This window comes from Heteronotia binoei, chromosome 1 (assembly GCF_032191835.1).
Source record: "Heteronotia binoei isolate CCM8104 ecotype False Entrance Well chromosome 1, APGP_CSIRO_Hbin_v1, whole genome shotgun sequence".
Lineage (NCBI taxonomy): Eukaryota > Metazoa > Chordata > Lepidosauria > Squamata > Gekkonidae > Heteronotia > Heteronotia binoei.
This window is the reverse complement of record NC_083223.1, coordinates 20805083-20832712: the sequence shown is the minus strand read 5'-3', so window position 1 is coordinate 20832712 and position 27630 is coordinate 20805083. Positions and strand designations below refer to the sequence as shown.

Here is a 27630-nt window from a genome sequence, read left to right as displayed (position 1 = left end):
TTGCAGGCTGCTAATGAATGTTTGTCTCTGTTTTGTTTAGAGCAAACGTCAGATCTTAGAAGAAACAAAGAACAAAAATGCCTTTGTTTAGTAAATCGTACAAAAACCCTGCTGAGATTGTGAAATCTCTGAAAGAAAACTTGGCCATATTGGAAAAGCAGGATAAAAAAACAGACAAGGTATGAGGTAATGTGTCAAAATGGCAAAATCTGTTTCATAGATGGGGGAGGGGTCATTTAAAGGGGTTGAAATTGCTGCAAAACAATTATATTTGTGGTGGTTCTTGCTGCAAAACAATTATTTGTGATGGCTCTTATGTGCATGTGTAACGTTATGGCAGAGCACGATAAATTTTCTTTGGCTTTATTTATGAGTGGTGATCGTGCATTGTAGAACCAAGTACTTTAGTGCGCATAGTTCTTGTTCTAAAAAGGTAAAGGTGCAAGCACTTTGCAAGCCCTGTGCCCTGTGCAAGCACTGAGTCATTACCCAACAACAATTTCTTGGCGGACTTTTGACGGGGTGGTTTGCCATTGCCTTCCCCGGTCATTTACACTTTACCCCCAGCAAGCTGGGGACTCATTTTACCAACCTCGGAAGAATGAAAGGCTGAGTCAACCTGGAGCTGGCTACTTGAATCCAGCTTCTGCCAGGATTGTACTCAGGTCACGAGCAAGGCTTGAACTGCAGTACTGTAGCTTATCACTCTGCACCACGGGGCCCATAGTTCTTGTTCTACACCTAAGTTATATAGAGAACCCTTATACATGTTTACATGTAAGTGACTGACTTACTGATGTATACTATAATGCCAGCATGTTTAGGAAATCAGTCTTTACTCTTACTTCTCTGAGGCTCTTACTTCCTTTAGACTTCAGTGTTTTCATGTCCATTCTAAAGTCTGTGCTACGCAGGACTCAAGTAACTGTATTGGTTTCTTCCATGTTTAATTTTAAAACCTTAACTGCCATTAACTGCTAGGAAGGTTTTCTTGGTCGTTAATGGTCAAGGGATGTTGCCAAAAGTTAAGTGCATAAGAACTGGCAAAAAAATCCCAAAGAGACTTGGGCAGTTCCAAAAGTGGTGGTCAGTTGGCATCCCTGATTCCTATTCAGGTGTCGATCATTTTTTTCTCCAATTTTCAGATTTTTATTATAATACATGCTTAACTCACAATAGTTCGAAAACATGTAGTTTTTTGTCTACAAAGTCGGCAAAGTATTCCTCTAATACAAGTTGAGAAAAGAAAAAACATTTAACAAGTATACAGAACAGAAACTGGTCTGCCAAGCCATAAGACCTCTATTTTGATTTACTTAATACTAATTAGTAGCAAGCAAAATGTCAGTGTTTTTTGGGAAGTTTGCATAGAGTAGATTGCTGTGTTTGAACATAATCAAATAAATGAAACCATTTTACTCAAACGTCATTGGAATCAACATCGGAATTTGTCTGTTGCAGCTGAGAAGCTATCTTGTCCATAGTAATTATATCCCAGATTTTCAAGAACCACTGTCTTTTTGAGGGTATAGAGTCCGTTATTCCTCTTTAGAGGCTAAAGCAATGACAGCTGTTAGGCGACTTCCACTCCTAGGCACCACCCAAGCAGCCATGCGCAGCAGTTCAGTAACCAGCCGTGTTGCACAGAAGCCAGCCAGTCTCATTAGCCACATTTGTTGGAGCATCCATTGTCTAGTCTCTAAGCTGCTCTCACTTTCCAGGCATCAGAAGAAGTTTCCAAATCGCTCCAAGCGATGAAGGAGATTCTGTGCGGCACCACTGACAAGGAGCCCCCGACGGAGGTTGTGGCTCAGTTAGCTCAAGAGTTGTACAACAGCGGCCTGCTGGTCAGCCTCATAGCCAACTTGCAGCTCATCGACTTTGAGGTAAGCCAGCATGACGCTAAAAATCCTGTTATGATTCAAGGGTTTGGCTTTTGCTTGGCCCAGGTGGGGTGTGAGTGTTAAAACAATGGTTTGAATACTTTGTAAGCCTTCTCTCTCTTTCTCTCTCTCGCTCTCTCTCTCTTTAAAATTATAAATAAACTTTATTGAATGATTATCAATGCAGCGATGACATGTCTGTACATTTTACAAAGACAAGATCAGTCTAATGTTAATGACAACTACAAGGTCAAGCAGTCAATATAGCAGAATAAACAAAATTAGTTCAATATCAAAAATAAATCAGTTTCTTGTAAAATAAATTCTGAGGTACAATATTATGTTCCCTTAAATAAGAAGTCAGAGGAAACCAAACAGATGCAAAACACTCTTCATAGCATTCTAAAGATAATTCAAATGAGTTACATGCAATTTTGTTAATTACAAACAGTTCCCATAATCTCTGAAATCAGTTTTCTAAAGAAGGTGGAGAGGAATTTACCCAGCTACGTAGCTGCTATAGAAAGTCTGGCGACTGCAGTTAGGATATTTACTAAAATAGAAGTGCCTTTCCTAAGCAAGAGATCTTTCTAGTTGTGTAATAGATAAATGTCTGGTTTTAAAGGCAAGTGGTAGCCAGTAATTCGTTTTATTTAGTTTGAATTTGTGTTTACAATTCCCCTTCCATTGCTTTGGTAATGTATCTTTGTTGGTGGAAAGTTCCATAAAGTCGCAGCTAAATTACAGCATCCATGTAGGATTTTCAAGGCAAGAAATATTCAGAGGTGGTTTGCCATTGCCTGCCTCTGCGTAGCAACCCTGGTCTTCCTTGGTGGTCTCCCATCCAAGTACTAACCTGGGCTGACCCTGCTTAGCTTCTAAGACCTGATGAGACCAAGGTAGCCTGGGTTGTTCAGCTCAGGGCAATGTGTCTTTAGCAGGGGTGGAATTCTAGCAGGAGCTCCTCTGCATATTAGGCCACACCCCCTGGTGTAGCCAATCCTCCAAGAGCTTACAAAAAAGAGCCTTGTAAGCTCTCAGAGGATTGGCTACATCAGGGGGTGTGGCCTAATATGCAAAGGAGCTCCTGCTAGAATTCCACCCCAATCTTTAGATATGCAGAACGATGCCACTGGGAAGGCAGAGCTCACTTTCTTCAAAGATTTTTCAGAAAAGCAGCAATTGAGGGGGGAAAGTTCTTGATATTGTTGGATGGGGTGGAGAAAAACGTGTAATCCTGCCCTATTTATTTAATGATCATTTCTTTCTTTTCAACCCCAGAAGCTCATAGACATATAATCTTGAGCAGCAGAAAATTTCTAGCTTATTCTATTTGGAGCCAAGATTTAAAAGGAGTGATACGTATTTAGCCGTGCCCAATGTAATTTTCAGGTCATTGTCTTTGAGTAAGAAGAGAACAGTTTCTGAAGAGTAGGGAGGTAAGTGGTTGCTGAATCGAAGCTTCATATAGTGGTTCCTGAGAGGCACAAACAGAGGGCCCTCAGGCCAAATGTGGAAAGGCATATCAATCATTTGCAGGCAACAAAGCCAGAGTCTGTCAGAATATAACTTGCCAGCAAATCTGCCCAGTAAAACTGGAAGGATGATGTTCAGCTTAGCAAACAAGAATGCCCCGCAAAACCATGGAACTGAGAGATAATAGAAATAAGAAGGTAGCACATTAGAGGGGTGGATGCCATGAAACATGGCGGCCTCTCGCTAAGATACTGCATTGTCAGTCTCCAAGGCATGTTTCCTAATCAAGATGAGAGAATCATGCTTTCCCCAGGCCAACTTTTTTTGTGGGAAGGAGGGGTCATACCAATTAATAATAGTTTGTAATCTAATGTTTTCAGCCTTGTAGGTTTAAAGGAGCATTTCCCCAGAAGCGCAAGTAGGTTGTCTTCAGAGAACAGAATTTTTATCCTCTGCTTAAAAGCAAGGAGCTCAGAAGTGGCCAAACTTGCTTAACATAACAGCCGCATGGAATAAACATCAGTTGTCTGAGAGCATACATGAACATCATGTTTAAGAGTCACAAGAGAGGAACGGAAGGAGGAAGGAAGGAAGATGGGGGAGGGAGGAGGGAGGGAGAGGTGGAAAGAAAGCAGCTTCAACTTTAAATGCGTTCTCCAAGCTGCCATCTAGCTTGGCTGGGAGAAGTGATTTAAAGAGACAAATGCCTTCTCCAAGCCATCCGGCAGGGCAGTGGGGGTTTCAAGAGCCACACAATCTGTATGAAGGAGCCACATGTGGCTCCTGAGCCACAATTTGTTCACCTCTGTTCTAACCTCTAATGACTTCTGTCCAAATTCTGCCTGGAAGGCAACATTGGAAAGAAAATAGGGAATATTCATTAGTTTTCTCAGAAACTGGGAGAGTGGAATGTCAGTTTTCTCTGTAACTGTATTTATCCAAATCGCAGATCCAAAAAGCACAAAGGGATCAGCCTTCAGGCTGAAAACCTGAAGAAGTCTGGGTACATATCTGCCTCCTTTGGAAAAAAAGGAAACTTCTGATAGCTCCAGAGCGGTTTTGCCCTATTAAGCACAACTTTAAAGTGAGATTTCCAGGATAGATCAGCTGAGAACAGAATTTCTAGATAAGAAAAAGGGTTTATTTGTTCAATTATATATCCATCTATAATCCATTTTATCTTCTTTTAAAGAACACGAGGATCTTAGATTTATTATAAATGATTGATAGGGTTTCATTCTTGCAATAGTTAGAGAAGATTTTTAAAGATCTTTCAAGAAGACGACGACGACATTGGATTTATATTCCGCCCTCCACTCAAGAGTCTCAGAGCGGCTCACAATCTCCTTTGTCTTCCTCCCCCACAACAGACACCCTGTGAGGTGGGATAGGGCTGAGAGGGTGCTCACAGCAGCTGCCCTTTCAGGGACAACCTCTGCCAGAGCTATGGCTGACCCAAGGCCATTCCAGCAGGTGCAAGTGGAGGAGTGGGGAATCAAACCTGGTTCTCCCAGATAAGAGTCCACACACTTAACCACTACACCAAACTGGCTCTCAAGATAACAGCATCATCTACATAAAGTAAAATAGAGATGCTAGTGTTAGTGAGTTTAGGGAAATGGCAAGATTTGTCAAAATTTAAAGTAAGGGCGTTTAAATGTAAATGGTACAGTAAACAACTTTGTTTAACTCCTCTGTCCAAATTAAATGAGTTTGATAAATGAGCCACGATTCCACAGTGGACTTGGGGAGTTGGATCAGAATTGAACGAGGCCTAGTAATCTTTTATCTGTGGTGGTTGTCCCTAACTTTCCCCACAGTTTAACCCAGCCAACAGAGTCAAATGGTCACCTTAAGGTCCATAAAACCTGCATACAATCATCCGCACCTTCTTAGCTGTTTATCACCTGCATAATGCAAAATCAAACCATGGTCTAAGGTTGAACAGCCTCTTCTGAACCCAATTTGCTCATTCCCTAAAATGGCCTCAGACTCAACCCAGTCCCAAAGCTGACAAAATAAAAAGGGGAAATATAATGTACCCAACAAAGAAGCAAAGTAATTGGGTGGTGACAACACAGGTCTGATCTATTTCCTTTTTTTTTTTTTTTTTTAATCGGAATAATACAGCACATTTTCAAGATCTGGGAATCAGGCCAGAGGAATCAATAGAGGTAAAGACCAGTGCTAAAACCTTGGCCTGCCAGCAAGGGTTTGCGTTAAATAATTTATTAAGGATTAAGTGAGGTCCATGAGCTTTGTCTGACCAAAGAGCTTGGATGGAAAGATCAGCTTTATTGTTAGAATTGTCTGCCCAGTGGGTGGAGTGGGGGCTGTATCAAGAGAAACAGAGAAAGATGCGATCTGAAAATGGCATTTTAAAATGATTTTCCCAGATGTGTGCAGCAATGTAGGAGGAAATTTTAAATTGTGGGTTGATGGCAGGATTAAACAACACACCAAAAGGTGATGTCATTGTTAACTGTGGATAGAAATCGACTCCATTTCTAGCCAGAGCCTTCTGTTTGTTTACTTTATAATTAAGTCTTTGTAGCTCTTTCTTTAGCAGCTCTCTCGGATTTGTATTAATTCTTTGACATTCTTGATGTTTCCACTGAATCTGCCTTTTAAGTCATCTATGGTCTCTGCTAAACCACGTGTTTCGATTTGCCTCTGTTCCAATAGAATTCCCTTATCAAGGGTGGAATTCTAGCAGGAGCTCCTTTGCATATTAGGCCACACCCCTGATGTAACCAATCCTCCAAGAGCTTACAAGGCTCTTTTTTGTAAGCTCTTGGAGGACTGGCTACATCAGGGGTGTGTGGCCTAAGAAGCAAAAGAGCTCCTGCTAGAATTTCACCCCTGCTTGTCATATAGAGCAGGGGTCCTCAAACTTTTTAAATAGGGGGCCAGTTCACTGTCCCTCAGACTGTTGGAGGGCCGGACTGCCGTTACTGTACAAGGCCGTCAGTTCTCCGTCTTCTGCATCTCTCTCCCTTCCCCACACCACACACCCCGGCCTGGGAACTCACCTCACCTCGGTATCACCTCACACTCTGTCTCCGCCGCCTCAGCCCAGTGCCAGAAGTGTGCGTTGCTAACGCGAGTTTAGGTCGAACGTCACTTCCGGTCTGATTTTGCCATAACCCGGCGGGCCGCATAAACGTCCTCAGCGGGCCGCATCTGGCCCGCGGGCCGTAGTTTGAGGACCCCTGATATAGAGGCTTGAATAAACTCGGGGCAGGTTGGCCAAATTTATATTGGCTGAGTTGGAAAATAGCTGGTCAAACTTTCAGGGGGGAAAGAGTTCATAATACCACAAGCTGAGGTGCTGAAGGTAGGTTTCCAGCATAGATGACAAAGGCCTTTCAAATTTTGTACATCTTGATGAGTTGGCCGTGTTGCATCTCAAGCATATTATCACCACTTACTCCATGGGTCTCGGTGTGAGTAAGGTAGTTATCCCAGTTCCATATACTTCAAAGTATTTAATTTATAAAAATAAATTGTTGCTTAACAGGCGTGTAGATAATTCCTCCCCCCCCCCTCTCATTTTAGGTCCATTTTGTATATGATGAGTTTAGTGTATATTTTTGCTAAATTTGCAAACTGTTCAGTTTGGCTTTTAGCCAAAACAAGTTCAGTATTGGTTCTCATATATGGATATGATTTGTACCTTATAACCTGTATTTATATGATTGGACATTTGTCTTTATGTTCAGAATAAGTACTTATATGCATAATAGGATTATGGTTTTTAAATGATATTTTAGTGCTTTTGAATGTATAATTAAATATATATGATATTTTGTACACTACGTGCATAGCTATATTTTAGTTGTGTGTATAGTTTTTTTTGGGGGGGGGGTTGTCTCAACCTTTCTGGTTACCTTTCTCATATACATTAGGCACACAAACACCCTTAACCTACTTGGCTCCAGCTAGCTTTGTTTTTTGTTCACTTGTACCCAATTCCTCTCCTTACTATAACCCTTGTTCCACATGAGTGCCATGTCCAGGTGAGTCCCCTGGCTGCTTGCCTACAGTTGCTCACATTCAGTATTGTTGGGGACGGGGCTTTTTTTGTAGCAGGAACTCCTTTGCATATTAGGCCACACACCCCTGATGTAGTCAGTCCTCCAAGTGCTTACAGGGCTCTTAGTATAGGGCCTACTGTAAGCTTTTGGAGGATTGGCTACATCATGGGGGTATGGCCTGATATGCAAAGGAGCCCCTGCTACAAAAAAAAGCCCTGGTTGGAGAATGTGAAATATGATTCTCAGGATGATTTAGTGCATATCAAATAGGAAACTTGCAAGGAACTGAGATGGCAAAGGGTTCCAAGCAGGATGCAGTGCTGCAGAATCGTGCTCTGAGCATACCACTGTGGTTTCATCTCCAGCCTTGGAAAACGTGCTTTGGGTTTTTGTTTTTTTTTTCAATAGGGCAAAAAGGATGTCTCCCAAATATTCAACAACATCTTAAGAAGACAGATTGGAACTCGGAGTCCCACAGTGGAATATGTTAGTGCCCATCCACATATCCTGTTCATGCTGCTCAAAGGGTAGGTGCCACGCTGAGAGATGTCGGGGCGGGGGAGGTAAAAACCTTCTTGGGATCTGTCCTTCAACAGGTGTTCCCCCACCCCCATTGTAACTCTTAGGTGTCTTTCGGGTCATGTCAGTCTCTCACAACTTTCCTGGATGGATAGTACAATACTAGATGGTGTGCTCTGCGCACTGGTTAGAAACATGCACAGATGCATAGGTCAGCTAATTTTTTTTATTTTATATGACCCTTTCATATAGAGATGCAGGGCTTTTCTTTTGACAGGAATGCACAGGAATGCGGTTCCAGCTGGCTTGGTGTCGGGGTGTGTGGCCTAATATGCAAATGAGTTCCTGTTGGACTTTTTCTACCAAAAAGCCTATGTGAAACCATGTGATGTCAGGGAGTATGGCCTAATATGCAAATGAGTTCCTGCTGGGCTTTTTCTACAAAAAAAGCCCTGGAGAGTGTAACATTTCCAGAAATTCTGAAGGCATGGGAAATGTTTTTTAATTTTTCTAGGGGTGGGAAAATGGAAATCTCAGGGAGAAATGACATTTATAGACCTTCTTTTGAGAACCAGTGTGGAGTTATGGTTAGAGTGTCAGACTAGGATTTGGGAGACCCAGGTTCGAATCCTCACTCATGCCATTGAAGCTTACTGGGTGACCTGGGGGCCAGTTGCATTCTCTTTACCTTACCTACCTCACAGGATTGTTGTGAGGATAAAATGGAGAATGACATGAGCCTAGCTTTTTTTTGTAGGTGGAATTCCTTTGCATATTAGGTTCCATCCCCCTGATGTAGCCAATCTTCCAAGAGCTTACAGGGCTCTTATTACAGGGCCTACTGTAAGCTCTTGGAAGACTGGCTACATCAGGGGTGTGTGGCCTAATATGCAAAGGAGTTTCTGCTACAAAAAAAGCCCTGCGTAAGCCACTTCGAGTCCCCATTTGTGGAGAAAACTGAGGTACATATGAATGAAATAATGTTTCCTGCCTTAGCACCACCAAAAGTATGGTTTAGTTAGTGCATAAAACTGTATTAACTGGCATGCTTATGGAGCTTAAATGCATTAGTTTTTAACAAGGATAACTGCAAATTTATCCGGTAATGAAATGAAAGAGAGAGCTGCAAACTTCAACACCCTGTGCTATCTCAGTACATTTCATTCATTCCAGAAGGGGAGGGGAAATCCATATTACATAGGCATTCTTTTCACTGTTCTTAGACTAAACTCTGGAGAAGTTCAGATGTCTAAGAGATCCCTGCAGCCAAAACTGCAATTCACCCTTGAGATTCTTAAGAAGTTCAGATTTGACAAGACCACTCATGCATTAGATTACGTATTTGTACTTTTGTGTTTTGTTTATGCCTAAAAGGATTTTCCCCCAAAAAATTCTAGATATGAAACACCTCAGATCGCCTTACGTTGTGGAATTATGTTGAGAGAATGCGTTCGGCACGAGCCTTTGGCCAAAATCGTCCTCTTCTCGGATCAGTTCAGAGATTTTTTCCAATACGTGGGAATGTCAACCTTCGACATAGCTTCTGATGCTTTTGCTACTTTTAAGGTAAATGCTTCATTGCCCCAGGATTTTACAGCGATGCAATTAATGTGTGTATAAACTTATTTACAAACATGTGGATAAGGGCAATCCAAAATAAATTATTTTCTGAGACCTTCAAGGAGCATTCTGGAGCAAAGACTCCAGAGGAAGCTGAGCAGTCTTGGGCTAAGATTTAAAAATTAGCTAAACAGGAAACAAAGAGTAGGAATCAGCATACAGTTCTTGAGATGACCAGAAGTGATCCTGGGGGTCCCAAAAGGATCAGCATTAGGGCTGGTCTGGTCTTTTTTTCGTAGCAGGAACTCCTTTGCATATTAGGCCACACACCCCTGATGTAGCCAATCCTCCAAGAGCTTACAGGACTCTTCTTACAGGGCCTACTGTAAGCTCCAGGAGGATTGGCTATATCAGGGTGTGGCCTAATATGCAAATAAGTTCTTGCTATAAAAAAAGCCCTGGGGCTGGTGCTATTTAATTTGTTCACAGATCATCTGGAATGAGAGTGTAGTGTCCAGTTACGTTGATAGTACCAAATTATTCAGGATGGTGAAACTCAAGCAGATTGTGAAGAGCTCTGGGAGGATCTCTCTAAACTGGGTGAGCAGGCAGCAGTGTGGCACATGAAGGGCAGTGTAGGTAAGTGCAAGGTGATGCATGTTGGGGGCAGGGGGGAGAGATCCTAATTTGAAATACATTGATGGGGTCTGAACTTCCCAAAAAAGGATCTCGGGGTTGTAGTAGAAATCTCAACGAAATGTCGACTTGGCATGTATGCAGTGGTGATGAAAAAGGCAAACTCCATCATCGGGATTATTAAAAAATGAACTGAAATGGAAATGAGATCTAAAAGGAAAAATCATTGAGAGAAAAAAAAATCTCCTCAGCCTCAAACTGAGGTGAGGAAAAACACAGAGAACAGCAGTGGAGATCCTCTCTCCGCGCGGCAAAAAGAGCTGAGGGAGTAGCATCCCTCCTCCCAGTCAGGTGATCTTTTTGGCGGGAAAGGGCCTGAGGGAGGAGGGGTGCTCCTTGTCTATTAGAAAGCTTGGAAATCTTTTCTGCGGCAGCCCCATGTGGGCCTGCACAGAAGCCACAAAGATGAACTAAAAGGTTCATTTGTTGATTTAATGGTAGCAGATGCTTTTTTCATCATTTCTCTCTCGTGAAGAAGATTTCAGTCATACAGACTGTAGCATGTTGGTTTTGTGATAGTTTCTCTCAGAGCTCAGCAAGATTAGATCAGTGGCTATTGAAGAGACTTGAGAGACTGGACAAAGGCAGCCCCCTAACATGCATAAGATAGCTTCAAGAGCATAGCCAACTTCAAGAGGGCATTGGATAAACATATGGAGCAGAGGTCCATCAGCGGCTATTAGCCACAGCGTATTGATGGAACTCTCTGTCTGGGGCAGTGATGCTATGTATTCTTAGTGCTTTGGAGGGGGGGGGGGGCACAGTGGGAGGGCTTCTAGTGTCCTGGCCCCACTGATGGACCTCCTGATGGTGCCTGGGGTTTTTGGCCACTGTGTGACACGAAGTGTTGGACTGGATGATCTTGGAAAAAAATGTCATTTTTAAGGGTTACTATTTTGTTTTCAAGAGATGCCTTATTCAATGAGTAATTTTTAATGATAGCAGCTGCAGTTTCCGTAATGTCCATATCTGCTTTGTGTTGTGGAGTATGACAAGTACTCCACAACTTTTTCAATTCTTTGGAAATCACAGAATATTTTTTTGAATTCCTGGATAGCACAGCAGATTTCTGTCACATACTTATCATTCTGAAAAACAAAATTTGAACATTGTCCCGGATAGTCCTGCATATTAGGAAAATGATCAAAAGTGTTGTTTGCAAGGTCAGTCATCATTAGCTCAAATTTGCTCTTGTAGGATGAAACTGTACTCACCAATGCATTTTACCTTGTAGTTCAATGTTCATATCACTTAGTTCACTTGTAAAGTCAGCGAGAAATGCCAGATCACATAACCACTCCTCATCTGCCTTGTCATCTCCCCGCTCCTTCAAAAACCTTATTTTATTCAGCAAATCACGAAATCTTTGCAGAAATTTGTGCCTACTTAGCCACCTTACATCTGTGTGCGAAATGATTTCCCCTGCCCCTTCATCAAGAGTAAGATTGAAAAGCTGTCTTTGAAGTGATCTTTCACAAACTGAATTTACAATTTTGAAAGTGATGTCCATGACTATCTTTGTATTGAGTCTCTTGCTTGCCAAAACTTGCTGGTAAATGATGCAGTAGTAAGAAAGTAAATCTGGAAAGTTGTCTTGCTGTCTACAGAGGCCTATGAAACCATTAACCTCACCTGTCATTGCTCTTGCTCCATCAGTAGTGATGGAAACAAATTTCTGCAACGGAAGATTACACTTTGTCACAAAAGAATGGAAAGAGCTGAATATTTCCTGACCGGTAGTTCTCCCTTTTAAAGAAATCATTCCAAGTAATTCTTCTTTAACACTGAAGCCTTCAAAAACCATCCGGATAAAGACTAGTAACTGGGCTATGTCTCTTATGTCTGTAGATTCATCCAGTTGGAGTGAGAAAGCAACACAAACTGAAACATCCTCCAACAGTTGTTCAGTTGTGTCTCCACACATCTTTTCTGTTCGCCGCACAACGGTGTTTCTTGACAATTGTACATCTTGAACAGCAGCTATGATCTCTTTCTTATTCTTAAATCCTTCAAAAAGGTTATCTGCTGCTTCAAGAAAACAATCTTTTACAAATTCTCCTTCATTGAAAGGTTTGCATTTCTTTGCGATCAGGTTTCTGACCTTGAAGGATGCCAAGGTTGCCGATTTAGATTTAAGTTCTTTGAGCTTCAGTTTACGAATTTCACTTTTGGGTGGAAAACCACATCAAATTTATTGCTATGCAAAGCCTTATAATGATGCTCCAGATTACCCTTTTTGGGCAAGGATACAGCGGCGTTATAAAGTAGACAATAACACTCCGCGATCTACCTATTGGACATACCTAGTGTAGAGGTACCTCCTTCCCCATAAAAAGCTTTATTGTTTGTCTGAATGCAGGTAGGCCTTAAACAAGGTGAGAATGGAATCGTAAAAAGATTCAGGTGAGTAGTTGTATAGGCACCTTTAAGACCAACAAAAGTTTATTCAAAGTACAAGTTTTCAGGTCCAAGCACACTTCCTCAGATACAGTGAAACAGAATTTCTTCAACCATAACATATAGAAAGAGGGGCGGGTGGGTGAGCTGGTTGTAAGGAAGGGCCAGTTAGAGTGAAGATGCAAATACTGGGTGATTAGAGCTGAGATTGGATTAAAGCAATTAGTAAATTCTGTGAATGGCAGTAAATTAGCACACAAATGCAGGAGGTAACAAGCAGATGAGAGAACAAAGTTTATACCCATAATTGAACTTTGTCTTGAAGGGGCCACTGAATTCAAATTTCTAAACTAATCAATTTCAGTGGTCTTAGAAAGGGGCAACTCTGTTTAGGATTGCACTATAAATGTCCAATGTATACATATTTTATGTGTCTTTATAAAAAATACTTGAGAGCTTTAAAAATTAACGTGCACATCTTGTCCCTGGGAGCCTGACATACTTTTCAAGGTCCATTTGGAATTGGCTAGGGAGTGCAGTGCTCTAGTCTTTACGATGTGGTCTAAAGCGCAAGGGCTGGACTTTTCTTCCTTCTCCTTGTCCAGCCTCCTCCTCAGAGCATGTACTAGCGAAAAAGAGTGGAAGGGGTTCAAGCTTCAGCTCAGCAAGGTGGGGGGAATCGCAACTCTTGCGAACTCCCCGAAATGAGCAGATTGAGGGGATCTGGGAAGCCCAGATACCTGAGGGGAACCCTGGAGGGGGAGCCCTGACGGCATGGGAAACGACATTCCCAGTGATTTTGTTGGTGGGCGAAGCCTGGTTCTTTGTCTATCCTGAAACCTCACAGTGACAATTGCCATTTTCTATGGCATTAGCTGTGTCTACTGGTAACAAAATACTTTCGTCTAATCGTCTTTCTACTTCAACTAACGAACTATACCTTGCAAGTAAGTTCACTCTGGAATGTAATCTATCAACTGAAGTCCTATTATAAAACCAAATTTGACTGTTCAAAAAGAGGGGGAGGAGGCTAAAAGACCCCCCCTCCCAAAGAAAAGCTTCTAAAATTAAAAGAACAAGCTTATAACAATTGTCTTTATTTCAAGTAAAAGGAATTGGACTGAGTATATAGTTGTGGTTTAAACTTAAAATATAGATCTGGTTTAAAGTTAAATAAGTGACAATTGGACTACCAACATACTATACAAAACTTGATCAAAGGTGGAATGTGACTTTATATGAGAGAAGCTGGATTTTCAACCTGGCACTCTGAACTTAGTCTCTGATTTCTATTATCGTACTGATTATAACAGCAGGGAAGAGATGAATAATTCAAAAGATTTTATGGCTACTATACTCTCCATAAGGCAGGGACTTGGTATTTTAACAGAATTGGTAAAGGAACAGATGGGAAAATTCCTGGAGAATTGTAAAGAAATGGAAAATATACAAGAACAGAGGTATCAAGGAGCACAAAATCTGCCTGAGAAGCGGGCAAAAGCGAAACAACAATTGCCTGAGATTGCCTTGCCTGATTTTAAAATGAATGCAGTTTATGCACTTATGCAGGAGAAACGAAACCTACAGTTCACTGAGACAAAGAAAGGGGGGAATAACATCGATTTGGCTCCAAAGCTTTTTGCAAAAATGCTCAGCAATGAAAGGGAAAAATCAGTCGACTCAAGTAAAATCTACAGCCTCAGAGCAAGTCCAACAACAAGGATTATGACTTGGGAGGCTTTCAGGAAGAAGAGAATATAAACTCTTACCATACAGTGGCTTGACATGAGCATAATATTATGGATCTGACATAACATCTTGGAATGGATATTCTGATTTTCGAACTAGGGGATCTTCATTTTTATTCAAACTATAAGAAGAGATTATAAGACTATTCTCTAACAGGCACAATATTATGGGACTTAATTTTGAATCCCCCCCCCCTTTTTTTTGAGGGTTTCTTTAAACCTAAAGCAGGATTATTTGCTTTTTTATTTTTCAGATTGAATGGGCAGCTTGTTTGGTTTGGTGTGATTTTCTGCAAAGCTCAAAATCATAATGAAGTTTAACAATCTGTTGCTAAAAAGAGGGAGTTTTATTTACTCTAACAACTTGTAAAACTTTTTAAAATTTAAATATACGCTAATGTAAGGCTAAAAAGTTAATCTGTTTAATTAGAATTTGGACTATTGTAGCTAGAATTACATACACACATACATATATATAAGGAAAGTGTGTACATACCTTTAATATTTTGCTTTTCTTGAATGGTTGGTGAGGAGGTGCCCTTTGTTCATTCCCATGCATGGAGATGTCTGCCAATGAATTAATCCACTAAGAGCTTTTTTCTTTCTTTCTTTATTTATATTTAGACTTATATCCCGCCCTTCCCACCGAAGTGGCTCAGGGCGGCTTACAACATTTGCTTTTCAGGGAAGTAAATGAGTACAATTTGATGGGAGTGAGATGAACATATGAAGCTGCCTTATACTGAATCAGACCTTTGGTCCATCAAAGTCAGTACTGTCTTCTCAGACTGGCAGCGGCTCTCCAGGGTCTCAAGCTGAGGCTTTTCACATCTATTTGCCTGGACCCTTTTTTGGAGATGCCAGGGATTGAACCTGGGACCTTCTGCTTCCCAAGCAGATGCTCTACCACTGAGCCACCATCCCTCCCTATAGATCAAAGTTCCCCTTTCTGTTTAGTGTGAAGTTGTGGGAGCAATTGGGAATGGCTAGCGCCTTCTGAGATGAGGGCTGCTGTAAAAACACCATTCCATGGGGTTTTTTTTTCTTCTCCTCCCTTGCTTACTTTTTCTCTCTTTTTTTTGAAAACCCATCCTTTTTGTTTATTAAAGAGCTAACTGTTCAAGTAGATGCCTAAAGTTATCAACATTTGCTAATAAAACATGAATACCATAACTGTACCTACCTAATTCAGAAGCCTTTCATGGTTAATGAGAAGTTTGTTTTATTTTTGTTTAGCCTTTAGATTCCTTTCTAAATTAGATAGAGATGCAGCAGCTGTTGCTACATATGAAACCTCTTGGTTAATAAGCTAGTACTGAAGACCAGAATTTGAACCTTCCTTTCTCTTCTTTTTTTTTCTTCCTTCTGTTGCTTTATGTAGATTAAAGATACATAGATTTGGTTTTGTATGATCACAGATATGATAGAGAAGAATCTGGAATCTGCCACTAAATAGTTGGTAAAACAGGAGGATTTTACAGTAATATCAAAAGATCATAAAATATTTGTAGACTTTAAAGGTAATATCTATGTACTTGCCGGTATAATTATACTTTTTCTTTTGTTTTTCTTGATGAAGTAATAACTGTAATCTATTCTATTTTCTGTACCCTATCCCTGATCCTTCCCCCAGTTCCCTAATTTTCCTTGTTAAATTTAATAAAACTTGTTATCCGAAAAAGAGTGGAAGGGGAGAATTTTATGTCGTGTGGAGCCAATTTCATTCTTTGCTTGCCATTTTTTTTCTCCAGGACCTGCTCACAAGACACAAAGTGTTGGTAGCAGAATTATTAGAACAAAATTATGACATGGTAAGAACCGGGCCGGGGGGTGGGGGGTGGGGGCTTGTTTTCAGTTTCATTTTTGGAACTGCTTAGTGAGGCTACTGCTTTTGAGGTAGGCTTTCAGTGTTTTATCCAAACACAAAAAAGCAGACAGCAAAAATCTGCTGCCACTCTGACAGGTTATAAAATATTGTTGGATCTTTACACCAAAAAGAAATTCAGTCTGCGCTGCTGTATTCCTCTTAACTGTTTGACACAAAGGGATCCACCATTGTTTCAGTAACAAATGAAGCCATATGGTAGAAGAGAATCATAGAGTTGGAAGGGACCTCCAGGGTCATCTAGTCCAATCCCCTGCACAATGCAGGAAACTCACAGATACCGCCCCCTAAATTCACAGAGTCAGCATTGCTGTCAGATGGCCATCTAGCTTCTGTTTAAAAACCTCCAAGGAAGGAGAGCCCACCACCTCCCGAGGAAGTCTATTCCGCTGAGGAACCGCTCTAACGGTCAGGAAGTTCTTCCTAATGTTGAGCCGGAAACTCTTCTGATTTAGTTTCAGCCCATTGGTTCTGGTTCTACCTTCTGGGGCCACAGAAAACAATTCCGCACCATCCTCTATATGACAGCCCTTCAAATCCTTGAAGATGGTGATCATATCACCTCTCAGCCACCTCCTCTCCAGGCTAAACATGCCCAGCTCCTTCAACCTTTCCTCATAGGACTTGGTCTCCTTTTCCAGAAGTGACTGAGACGGGCTGATGGCTCAGTGGCAGAGCCGCTGCTTGGCTTGCAGAAGGTCCCAGGTTCAATCCCCACCATGTCCAGCTAGAAGGATCAGGCAGTACGTGATGTGAAAGATTACTGTCAGTCTAAGTAGTTAGTACTAACCTGAATAGATCAAGAGTCTGAGTATAAGTCAACTTCTTATGGGGAGAGGTCATGGCTCGGTGGTGGAGCTTCTATTTGGTATGCAGAGGATCCCAGGTTCTCAGCACCTCCAGTTAAAAGAATCCAGTTGTAGGTGATATGAAAGACTTTGGCATGAGACCCTGGAGAGCTGCTGCCAGACTGAGTAGACCGTATTGGCCTTGGTGGACCAATAATCTGGTTCAGTATAAGGCAGCTTCAGGAGTTTGTTGTGGTACTCCCAGGATGCACAGCGGGGCTGGGCCTCTCTCACACCTCGCTCCCCTTCTCTCTTTTATTTATTGACAGGGGGGAAAGAGAGCCAGTTGTCTGGGAAGTAACATTTTCCCCCTTTCTTTAGTTCTTCGAGGATTATGAAAAGCTGCTTCATTCTGAGAATTACGTGACGAAGAGACAATCTCTAAAGGTAAGATTTGTTGTCACTGCTGCCTGTCTTCAACACTTCAGATCTTAAAATGCAAGGCAATTTTTGTGTTGGTTTGTTTCTTGCAATATCTCGAGGCATATGAAAACCAGTCCTAGAATTTCTACTCTCCGTGTATCCGATTGTCCTTGAAGGATTTTATATGGGTTTTTTCCCCTCAAGAATTCCTTGCGTCTTCCAAATGAAAGGTGAACCTGGAAAGGTCTTGCTGAAAAAGCCTTTTAACTGTGTTTCTCTTTTGGGCTGTGGAAAATGCTGCATCCGATTGAGCTGTCAAACTAGGATTCTGTCTCCTTGTTTGCAAATACTATTCTCCTCTTGAGCATTTGGTATATATGTTCAGGGTACAGTTCTAGCCAGTTTGGTGTAGTGGTTAAGTGCTCAGACTCTTATCTGGGAGAACCAGGTTTGATTCCCCACTACTACTCCACATACAGCTGCTGGGTGACCTTGGATCAGTCACTGTTCACTAAGAGCTGTTCTCTCAAGAGCAGTTCCTGTCAGGGCTCTCTCAGCCCCACCTACCTCACAGGGCGTCTGTTGTGGGGAAGGGAAAGGATATTGTAAACTGCTCTGAGACTCCAAGGGAAGGGTGGGACATAAATCCAATTTCCTCTTCTCTTCTTCTTCTTAGTAGTATAACCAGGGGTCCTTTTGTAGAAAAATAGGTGGTGGAGCTCATTAGCATAACTCATATGCCTCCCCCCACCCAACCAGCCAAAAGCAACCTGGTGCAAGAAAGGAGAGCCCAGGGTGAGCGAGGCCTGCTTGGGCTGGTTAGAGATCCAGCAAACCCAAGCAAACCTTGCTCATCTGGAGCTCTCCTTAGCAACCCCCCACCCCCTCCCCCCGTCAAAAGGCCAGCAAGCCAGCCGCTGCCCAAAATCACATAAGAAGTGGAGAAAGAGTGGCGTTGTCTTCTCTAGGGGTTAATGAGGGCTGCTGGGGATGTGGCAGAGCTCTTGGTGGCTGGCTGGCTGCGTGCTCTCCTAATCCAGGGATTGTTATGCAGCTGCACCTACTATTCAATGGACAAGGGGAGGAGGAGGAGGGGGAACCCTCAGACAGGTTCAGGAACTGTGCTTCTGTGAGCTCCTGCTGAATTCAAGGCCTGAGTATAACAACTTGACCCCCACAGGTGTATCAAAGGGGACTGAAACCATGAAACATCAGGTAGTTGCTTAAGCTGGGGGTATAAAATGGAAAAAAGGAATATGATGTAAGGTGCTTGGGCCCCCACTGTGGAGGAGGGCAGGGTATAAATGAAATGAATAAATAAAATTAAAACAAACAAAGGCTGCATTGGATGAGCAGGTGCCAGCGTCCCTGCCCATTGACTTTGCTACCAGCAGTGATAGGCAGGTGTGAGGTCTTGGGTGCAAAGGTGTTCTGACAGACAGAGAAAACTGACTTGCCCTCTGGCTTCCAAGTAGTTCCCCGAGAGCTTGTTTCTGCCATGTTTTCCGTAGCTGCTGGGCGAGCTGATCCTGGACCGGCACAACTTTGCCATCATGACCAAGTACATCAGCAGACCGGAGAACCTGAAGCTGATGATGAACATGCTGCGTGACAAAAGCCCCAACATCCAGTTCGAGGCCTTCCACGTCTTCAAGGTAAAGCTGAGATCGAAGCCGCCCCTGAGGGCAAAATGAGTGGGTGCAGCTCTTTGGGTCGAGGGTCATCGTTTCCCAGCTGCAGTGTGGACTTGGCTGTTTGTTAGCCTCCCAGGAGGGTGAGATTAAGAAGGGAGCTGTGTCCATTCTCCTCACACTAACAAACATGATACCGAATAGAGCAGGGCTGTCAAACATGCAGTTTGGGGGCTGAATTAGGCCCTCGGAGGGCTCCTATCAGGCCCACGAGCAACTGACTGTCATCTGCTTCCTTCTCCCTCTCTCTTGCTTCCTTCTGCATAACAGCTTGCTTTGCAAGGCTTGCTCAATTGCACAGGAGCTACAGAGAAAAAAACCTCTATTTTCTCCATTGGCTGAGGCTCCTCCCTTGGGGAGGAGGGAGAGCTTGCTTTGCCAGGCTCTCTCAATTGCACAGCAGAGCTACTGAGCTAAGCCTCTCTTCCTTCTATTGGCTGAGGCTCCTCCCCTTCTGGTCCCCTGGGGAAGGAAGGAAAGAGCCAGAGCTTCCTTTGGCCAGTTCCCTGGGCCCCATGGGAAAAATACAAAGAAAGCATCTTCAAGACCAATGAGTGCTAACGTTTTAAGCATGTTTTAATTTAGGTTTAATAGGGTTTTCCCAGGGCTATAGCTGTGTCGGGGGGGGGGGCATACTTTGGTTGTAACAAGGGATGGAAAAGAGGTATGAAGCTCTGGAAAAACATTTCTTCTTCTGGAGGTTCTTGATTTGAAAATACTAATCTTGGCAGCTATTCGTCTCTTGGGCCGGTTATAATTTGTGATCCAGTGGTGTCATGATCCTGGGTAGGCTTGCCAATCTCCAGGTCCCAGCGGGGGTTCTTCCACTTTCCCAGGCTCCTTCCCACCCCCAGTCAGCTGGCCAGCGGGGGGGGGGGGGAGCCCCGCCCCCAGAGGGCCATGTGCCTTTCCACCCCCAGAGGCTTCAATCTCCAATTGAAAGGCTTCCTTATGGGATGGGGTGTCTGTGTAACTGAAGAAGTTGACAGCAACTCGTGAGTAGAGAGGCCAATCCCTCGCTTTAGAGTTGCCAGAAATGGAGGTGGTGGTGTGTGTGTGTGGGGGGGGGGGGGGAACGTCTGCTGAGCACGTCATTATTCCCTATGTGGAAATTGATTCTCATAGGGTATAATGGGGAATTGATCTGGAGATTTTGGGGGCTCTGGGGGAGCTGTTTTATGAGGTAGAGGCACCAATTTTTCTGTATAGTATCTAGTGCCTCTCCCCAAAGTACCCCCCAAGTTTCAAAATGATTGGACCAGGGGGTCCAATTCTATGAGCCCCCAAAGAAGGTGCCCCTATCCTTCATTATTTCCTATGGAAGGAAGACATTTAAAAAGGTGTGCTGTCCCTTTAAATATGATGGACAGAACTCCCTTGGAGTTCAGTTATGCTTGTCACACCCTTGTTCCTGGCTCTGCCCAATGTCTCCTGGCTCCATCCCCAAAGTCCCCAGATATTTCTTGAATTGGACTTGGCAACCCTAATCCTGGGCCTAGTGAAGCCTGCCTAGGAGTTACTGGGGAAAGCCTACATTTCCCAGGATCCCTTCTGTCCCTCTGATTGGGTGGGAAGGGTTTGGAGGGAAACTCTCCCAGAGAGAGGTGGGGTCTGGGAGGAGAGCATAAAAGAGCCAAGGACAGACGGGGTGTGTTCTTTCCTGAAGAGGCTGTAGGCAGAGTGGTTCTCTGCCTAGAGAGGTTGCAGACAGGCAAGGAGTGCTCTCTGGAACAGGCAGTTGGACAAGATCCTTTACCCAAGGGGGTGAGTTTTGGTATTAGAGTAGGGATTGTATTGTTAAACGCATCAGGGCTTTTGTTTCTTTGCACCAACCTTTACTGTTTCATATTCACTATAGCACTAAATCTTTATCACTCACTTATTGTTTTAGAGCACTAATAATAAACTTCTTTTGTTGTTATACTGCCTGGGTTCTCATGTCTCCTTGGTCACAGTTAAGAGTCATGAATAAGGAAGACAGGCGTGGTTGGGTGCTCTGGGACCTTCCATGCAGACCCCTTCCAGAGTGGTGGCAGCCAGTAGAAGGCCCCGCTAGGCCCCTGCTGTGTGACAAGTGGGTCGAGTGTTTCCATCCTCTTCCCACAACAGCGATTGCCATCCCTTTTCCTTCCCCAGCAATTGAGTTATAGCGGTTGCTGTTTCACAAATCATTTCAGCCTGAAGAACTGAGCAGTTGAGATTATCTACCTGCGTAATTCCTCTATTGAAGTTTTGGCAGCTAAAAGATAAGCGAATGAAAGCCTGTTTGAAGCATGCTTTGTGAACGAATAACGCTCAGCATCTGCCATCAGACTAACTCTTGTGCCTTTTGAACAAAGTAGGAGTCAGATTGTACCTTTAAGTCCAACAAAGTTTTATTCAGAATGTAAGCTTTGGTGTACTCCAAGCACACCTCATCAGACGAGGAATCGGGTACAGTGAGCAGAGCTACATATGGCTGGTAGGCAGTGGTTTAGAATGCAAAATGGTACAAATTTAAGTCATTGGATCTTAAATTTATATCATTTTGCATTCTAACCACCGCCTACCAGCTGTACCCGATTCCTCGTCTGATGAAGTGTGCTTGGAGCACACCAAAGCTGAAATTCTGAATAAAACTTTGTTGGTCTTAAAGGTGCCACTTGACTCCTACTTTGTTCTACTGCTTCAGACCAACACGGCTGCCCGCTTGGAGCTATCTTGTGCCATTTGTTTGTGAACTTAAGTGAATGCCCATTATTATGATGGTGGATTGGGTAAGGGGGAATCCCTAGGGTGGGCACGTATTTCATGCATCCCTGTGTCCTGCAGAACTTAGTGGAAGCAACTGCGCCAGTCCCTGTCTCCACAGTCCCTCCTTTTCGTCTGTATATCCTCAGTTTGGATACTGAGTTGTGTGGTCCTGCAGTCTGATGAAGTCCCAAGAACTGTTCTGATAACACCAGAAGTGCTCACAGTCTGTAGAGATGGAGTGATAGAGCTAGTGCACTCTGCGGGCAGAAATCCTTCCATTTATAGAGAATTTCCAGTGGATCTAAGCCAGAGACTGCTGGTGCATGCTTAAGTCGGGGAGTGCAGATGCTGAGCTGCCCACAGTGCCTTCAGTTCCATAGATCTCCGAGGACTGTGTGGGTGCTCGCAGCATGCTTAACACAAAACTGGAAGCGTAGAGAGAGAAATCCACAGGAGAACGGTTATTTATAGGCGACCTCAGGGTTTTGTGTGCCAGCTACACTTTGCTGTACTGGTTATGTTTCCATGGGAACGCGTGCTGTGAAGACAGATTAGAAATCGTGGTGGTGCTGAGCACCATGATTTGTGATTGGATTGTATCTGAATGAGCGTTCTTCACTCTGCAGAAGTTGCATATAGAAGTCCCCTAACCTGATGGTACATAGCCCCGTGGCGCAGAGTGGTAAAGCTGCAGTACTGCAGTCCGAAGCTCTGCTCACGTCCTGAGTTAAAACCTGGTGGAAACTGGGTTCAGGTAGCCAGCTCAAGGTTGACTCAGCCTTCCATCCTTCCAAGGTCAGTAAAACGAGGACCCAGCTTGCTGGGGGGGGGGGGGGGAGTGTAGATGACTGGGGAAGGCAATAGCAAACCACCCCGTAAAAAGTCTGCCATGAAAACATCGTAAAAGCAACATCACCCCAGTCAGAAAGGACTGGTGCTTGCACAGGGGACTACCTTTACTTTAACCTGATAGTATTCTCCTGTTCTGAGTTACTGTCCTCCATTTGTGGGGGGGGGGGGGGGCGTTGAATGGCTTATTATCCCTGCAGCATCATATGCACATGAACGATACTTAACCTCTGTACTTCTGCTGCTGGCTTTGGTCTGGCAGAAGCATTGAAAGCATGGTTGGCACCTGATTGGTCTGTATGCTTCAGAACAACTTGGAACACCTGTGCTGTGTGTACCTCATAGCCGATAGTGATGGCGAGTATTCTGTTTGCAGTCTCTCCCTGACACAGACCTGCAGGGTGCCGTATCTTCACTGCTCATGATCGATGTGCCTTGAGCAGTTACAGATACAGAAGACATCTGCAAAGCATGGGCCCACCCTTGGAGACTGAAAGCTCCAATTGGCGAAGTATATCCATTTCCAAGGGGTGTTCTGGTGGAGCGTACTTCAAGGATCCTTCTGGGTAGAATTCAGGAGGCTTGTATTGGCCTGCAGTGCCTAAAGCTAGTTCTAGTCTTCTGTTCACCAGCATTTTCAACCCTCTGGCCTACTGAAATCCTCATCATTGTTCAAGAATGACCTTGGGAGTTAGCATCTACATGCCAAACCCAGCATTTAATAGAAAACAAGAGGTGTCACGCTTGAGACTTGCAAAGATCTGACATCCCCCGATCTGAAATCCGTGTTCCCAGATGTGTAGGGATTGGTTATGTTTATGGAGCAGCTGGCACTCTGTACATGCTCACCAACCTGCTTCTTTATAACTTCACTGTATTCCGAAGCAGAGTTGGAAACAAGTCACGAAGTCAAGCACCACCTGAAATGGGGCTGTGTGGAATTCTTGGTAGGTGTTTCCCTGGTCATCTTAATGGGAGTGCTTTTCAGAATGGTTCTTATTTTTATTTTCGTATGAAGTTGCTTGATTCCAGGGCAACCTTTATTTTTAAATACCTGTTTAAGTAGTATACCAACTTGTTTAGTTGTGTGGTGCTCTGTTGAGCCTCACTGGAATGAGAGGCAAAATCTTGCAATTTCTACTATAATTCTCCCTGTAGATGTCAATGGCTGAGGTTGCTTTGAGTGGTGGTGGTCCAACCTAAAGGTAATTCTGGATTCATAAGAACATGAGAAGCCATGTTGGATCAGGCCAGTGGCTCATCCAGCCCAACACTGTCATACAGTGGCCAGAAAAACCCAGGTGCCATCAGAAGGTCCACCAGTGGGGCCAGGACATTAGAAGCCCTCCCACTGTTGCCCCTCCCAAGCACCAAGAATACAGAGAGCATCACTGCCCCAGACAAAGAGTTCCATCTGTACCTTATGGCTAATAACCACTGATGGGCCTCTGCTCCATATGTTTATCCAATCCCCTCTTTGAGCCAGATTCAAAGCTACAGTCCTCCTAGGTCAAATAGGATTCTCCCATCGAAGTGAAATTGTTTATTTTGTATGAGATGCTGTATTCTCTGTGTTGCCTTCAATAACTGTTCTTATGAGATCATTGAATAGACTAAACTGGAACGCCTTTACTCTGGTAGATTTCCATTGCCTCTTTCCAGGAAGGAATTAGGCATGACAAAGCAGCGGGAGAGAGGAGAAGGCAGGGAAGCGTCACGTCTAGATCTGAGAGCCATCTGGGGGCGGAAATTAGATGCTCATTCCCTCACCACAGTCTCATTTGTTCTTTGTTTTCCTCATGTGCTTCAAGTTCCAGAGGCACTTCTGGCTTAATATAGCTGAGGTTCTGCTCATGATTTATCAGTGCCAAAAAACCCCAACTGAATGGGGAAATCAGTGAAGCAATAATCATCATTGGGCCTGTAACTGCCGCAAGAAAAGGACCCCCAGATGGTTGAAGGATCTACATTTTTGGCTTTGTACTCATCTGCAGAGTTCCTCTTTCCCGTCTCTCCTTAATGTTTCACAAAGTGCCATGAATGGAGGAGACCTGTTAGGAACGCTTCTAGCAGCCTTGAAGGCTATGGATTCTGCTGCCCTGAACAGAATAGTGTTTAGCGCTCAGCGTGAAACCACAACAAAGCAGTGCGGGGGAAGGGGTGGGTGGGAGCATACAGTGCAAATATTTCTGCTTTTTGTAGATGGATTTTTTAAAAAAAATAATTCAAGGACTGAGATTCCTTACAAAAAGATACTAGCCAGAAATGTTCCCCTTTGCCCGGAAATTAAATTTTCAACTCAATTTGACCTGCCCCACTATTTCAACATACGGGACATCCCGAAATTGAGGCAGTCATGTCCAAAGCATGATGCTGGAGTGTGTTGCCAACAGCCCAGGTGAAAGGCTCTTTCCTGAAGACACCTTCAGAGCAGTGCTTTTGTGACTGCTCATTGACTGTAGTTGACTCTTTGCCTCATACCTTCTTTTACTGTCCAAAGCATAATGTAGCTACAGAACAATTTCTTAGGAAATGGCTACAAAAATATTCAGCCTTCTCTGATGCCTTAAGATTAAGACAACTTCTGAACAGTAGATGTTGTAGATGTTGTATTGCGGACATGGTAAACTTCTGTTGTATTGTGATTTTTAATTCTTAAATTGTATTTTCTTCTTACAGTGTATGGCCCTGAGGTGGTCAAACTTGCTTATAACGTAAGAGCCACATAGAATAAACGTCAGATGTTTGAGAGCTGCAAGACATGAACATCAGATGTTTGAGAGCAGGAAAAAAGCCTGCAGGAAGAGAATCCTATTTTAATCCTGAAATAACAATATAAAAATAACAAAACGGTCACTTTTTGTTGCATGTGAATTCTAAAATAACAAAATATTATTAATGGTTATCCACAATTATAAAAATCTATTTTTCCATGTGGGTTTTTCTCCCCGTGGGCTTTTTTCCAGTTCCCTTCTTAGCTATGCAGGGGGGCTGCAGCTGCTTTGAGGGGCCGTGGCTCAGTGGTGCAGCAGACAGAAGGCCCCAGGTTCTGTCCCCAGCATCTTCAGTAAGTCATGTGAAAGACCTCTGCCTGATACCCTGGAGAGCCAGTGCCAGGCTGAAAAGACAGTCCTGCCCCAGTGGACCAGTGGTCCAACTCAGTATAATGCAGCTTTCTGTGTTCGTGTGAGCAAAAAACCCCTTAAATTTACAATTTTATAAATTAGAACTTTGATAGTGTGAGCTGTTCAGAGACTGTCAACCTAGATTTCTTTTACTTAAAACCAGGGGTGGAATTCTAGCAGGAGCTCCTTTGCATATTAGGCCACGCCCCCCAATGTAGCCAATCCTCCAAGTGCTTACAAAAATGAGCCTTGTAAGCTCTTGGAGGATTGGCTACATCAGGGCTGTGTGGCCTAATATGCAAAGGAGCTCCTGCTAGAATTCCTCCCCTGCTTAAAACTACCACGTATTCAAGCTTAAAATTACTACCATGAGGGCTGGAAACTTCCTCCCCCACCTTCATTAAGCTGGAGTTCTTCTGGCCTAGTGGAAAGCGCCCAGACCAACAGCAACACAAGCCTGCAGGGGTTCATCCTCTGTCTTTCTCTCTCAGGTCTTTGTGGCCAGCCCAAACAAGTCACCTGCCATCGTGGACATCCTGTTGAAAAACCAGCCCAAGCTCATCGAGTTCCTGAGCAACTTCCAGACGGAGAGGGCAGACGACGAGCAGTTCACGGATGAGAAGAACTATCTGATCAAGCAGATCCGAGATCTGAGAAAGCCAGCAGCACCCTGAAGGTCTCCTTTTCTAGTCTACCAGAAGCCTTGATCTCGTTCTGTCTGTGTTGTTTGGGTCAGGGTGGGGGGAACTCACAGTGCACTGCGAAGTGCCATTTTTTCCTTTGCTAAAGCCAGTATCTAGAGTGGTAGCAATTTTACACAGCTATGCGGTCCCAGAATTATGTATTTTAATCAAAGCCTATGATTATTTGTCAGTCAGACGTGAATCTTATCGTCCCACTGGCTGCAGGCCGCTTTGCTACTACTTTAACAAGATCAGGTGAATGATTTGTGCAACCTTAAAGCTCCAACGTTGGGTAACTGTCTTTTGCATTGCGAGTATGGTGTTGTGCGCTCTGCCTCCTGTGTGGTAGTGCAGTTTGAAGCCAAGGAAATAAGGGCGATATTTTGTTTTACATTCATTCCTAGTTGGTGTAAACTATTTCTGTGTTCTCACTCCCTCTACACAGCTGAGATTCCTGTCCTCACTGTTCCAACCCACATTTTTGTGGATCAGCACTTCTGAGAGGAGGGTAGATACAGAGTCAAGGATACGATGGTCTTAGTTTGTAGACTGGTAGGCTTTTTAAAGAGGTTGTCACCCAGATCAAAATTAGTCCTGTGTCTTTTCTTTCCGGAGGGACCAAATAGCCCCCTTCAGTGAAGCCAAACTGTTGTACTATATCTTTTGAGTTTCTCATTGAGGTTGCGTGTGTTTTCATATTCAATATTATGGCTGATAGATACAAGTTGCTCATGTTACAGGTGTGAGAAATAGGAATTGAGCAAGGAATGAGCAGTTTGGCTGATTTATGGCAGGAAGCGCAAGACAGGAACAGCAGTTGGCTTTGTAAAAAGGGCACCTTTTCTTTTTCTTCCCCCAAAATGAGCACTTTGTTTTTAGGGAGGGGCCCCTGGATGTGTCTGTGGATGCTGTACTTGCCTGGCCTGATGCAGATGCCGCCTCCCCCCTCCCCACAAGAGAGCAACTGTTTTGAGCCTGTTTCTTATTTAGACTTTGTATGGGAAAATATTAACCATTTTTGAGTGTATAATCTGAATGTTAAGAATGTGAATCCAGCTTTGTAAAAGGCTGATTTAGAAAAATCATTGCACTGTAATGTTTGTGATTAATAATAATAAAAAAAATGTTCCCACAGGA

General features: G+C 43.4%; 1 protein-coding gene across 2 annotated transcripts; it reads left to right on the top strand.

Moving 5' to 3' along the window:
* The first annotated feature begins 5 nt into the window (after positions 1-5).
* CAB39L (calcium binding protein 39 like) lies at positions 6-27630 on the top strand. 2 transcript variants are annotated; one of them, XM_060231914.1, is made up of 8 exons: positions 6-179; positions 1722-1886; positions 7805-7923; positions 9313-9481; positions 16068-16127; positions 17371-17436; positions 18924-19067; positions 26302-27630. In XM_060231914.1, exons 1-8 carry the CDS (start codon positions 78-80, stop codon positions 26482-26484), a joined length of 1008 nt encoding a protein of 335 aa, XP_060087897.1. In that variant the 5' UTR covers positions 6-77; the 3' UTR covers positions 26485-27630. The 2 variants fall into 2 exon arrangements, with proteins under 2 accessions (XP_060087897.1, XP_060087907.1); XM_060231924.1 differs by having other exon boundaries at positions 39-186.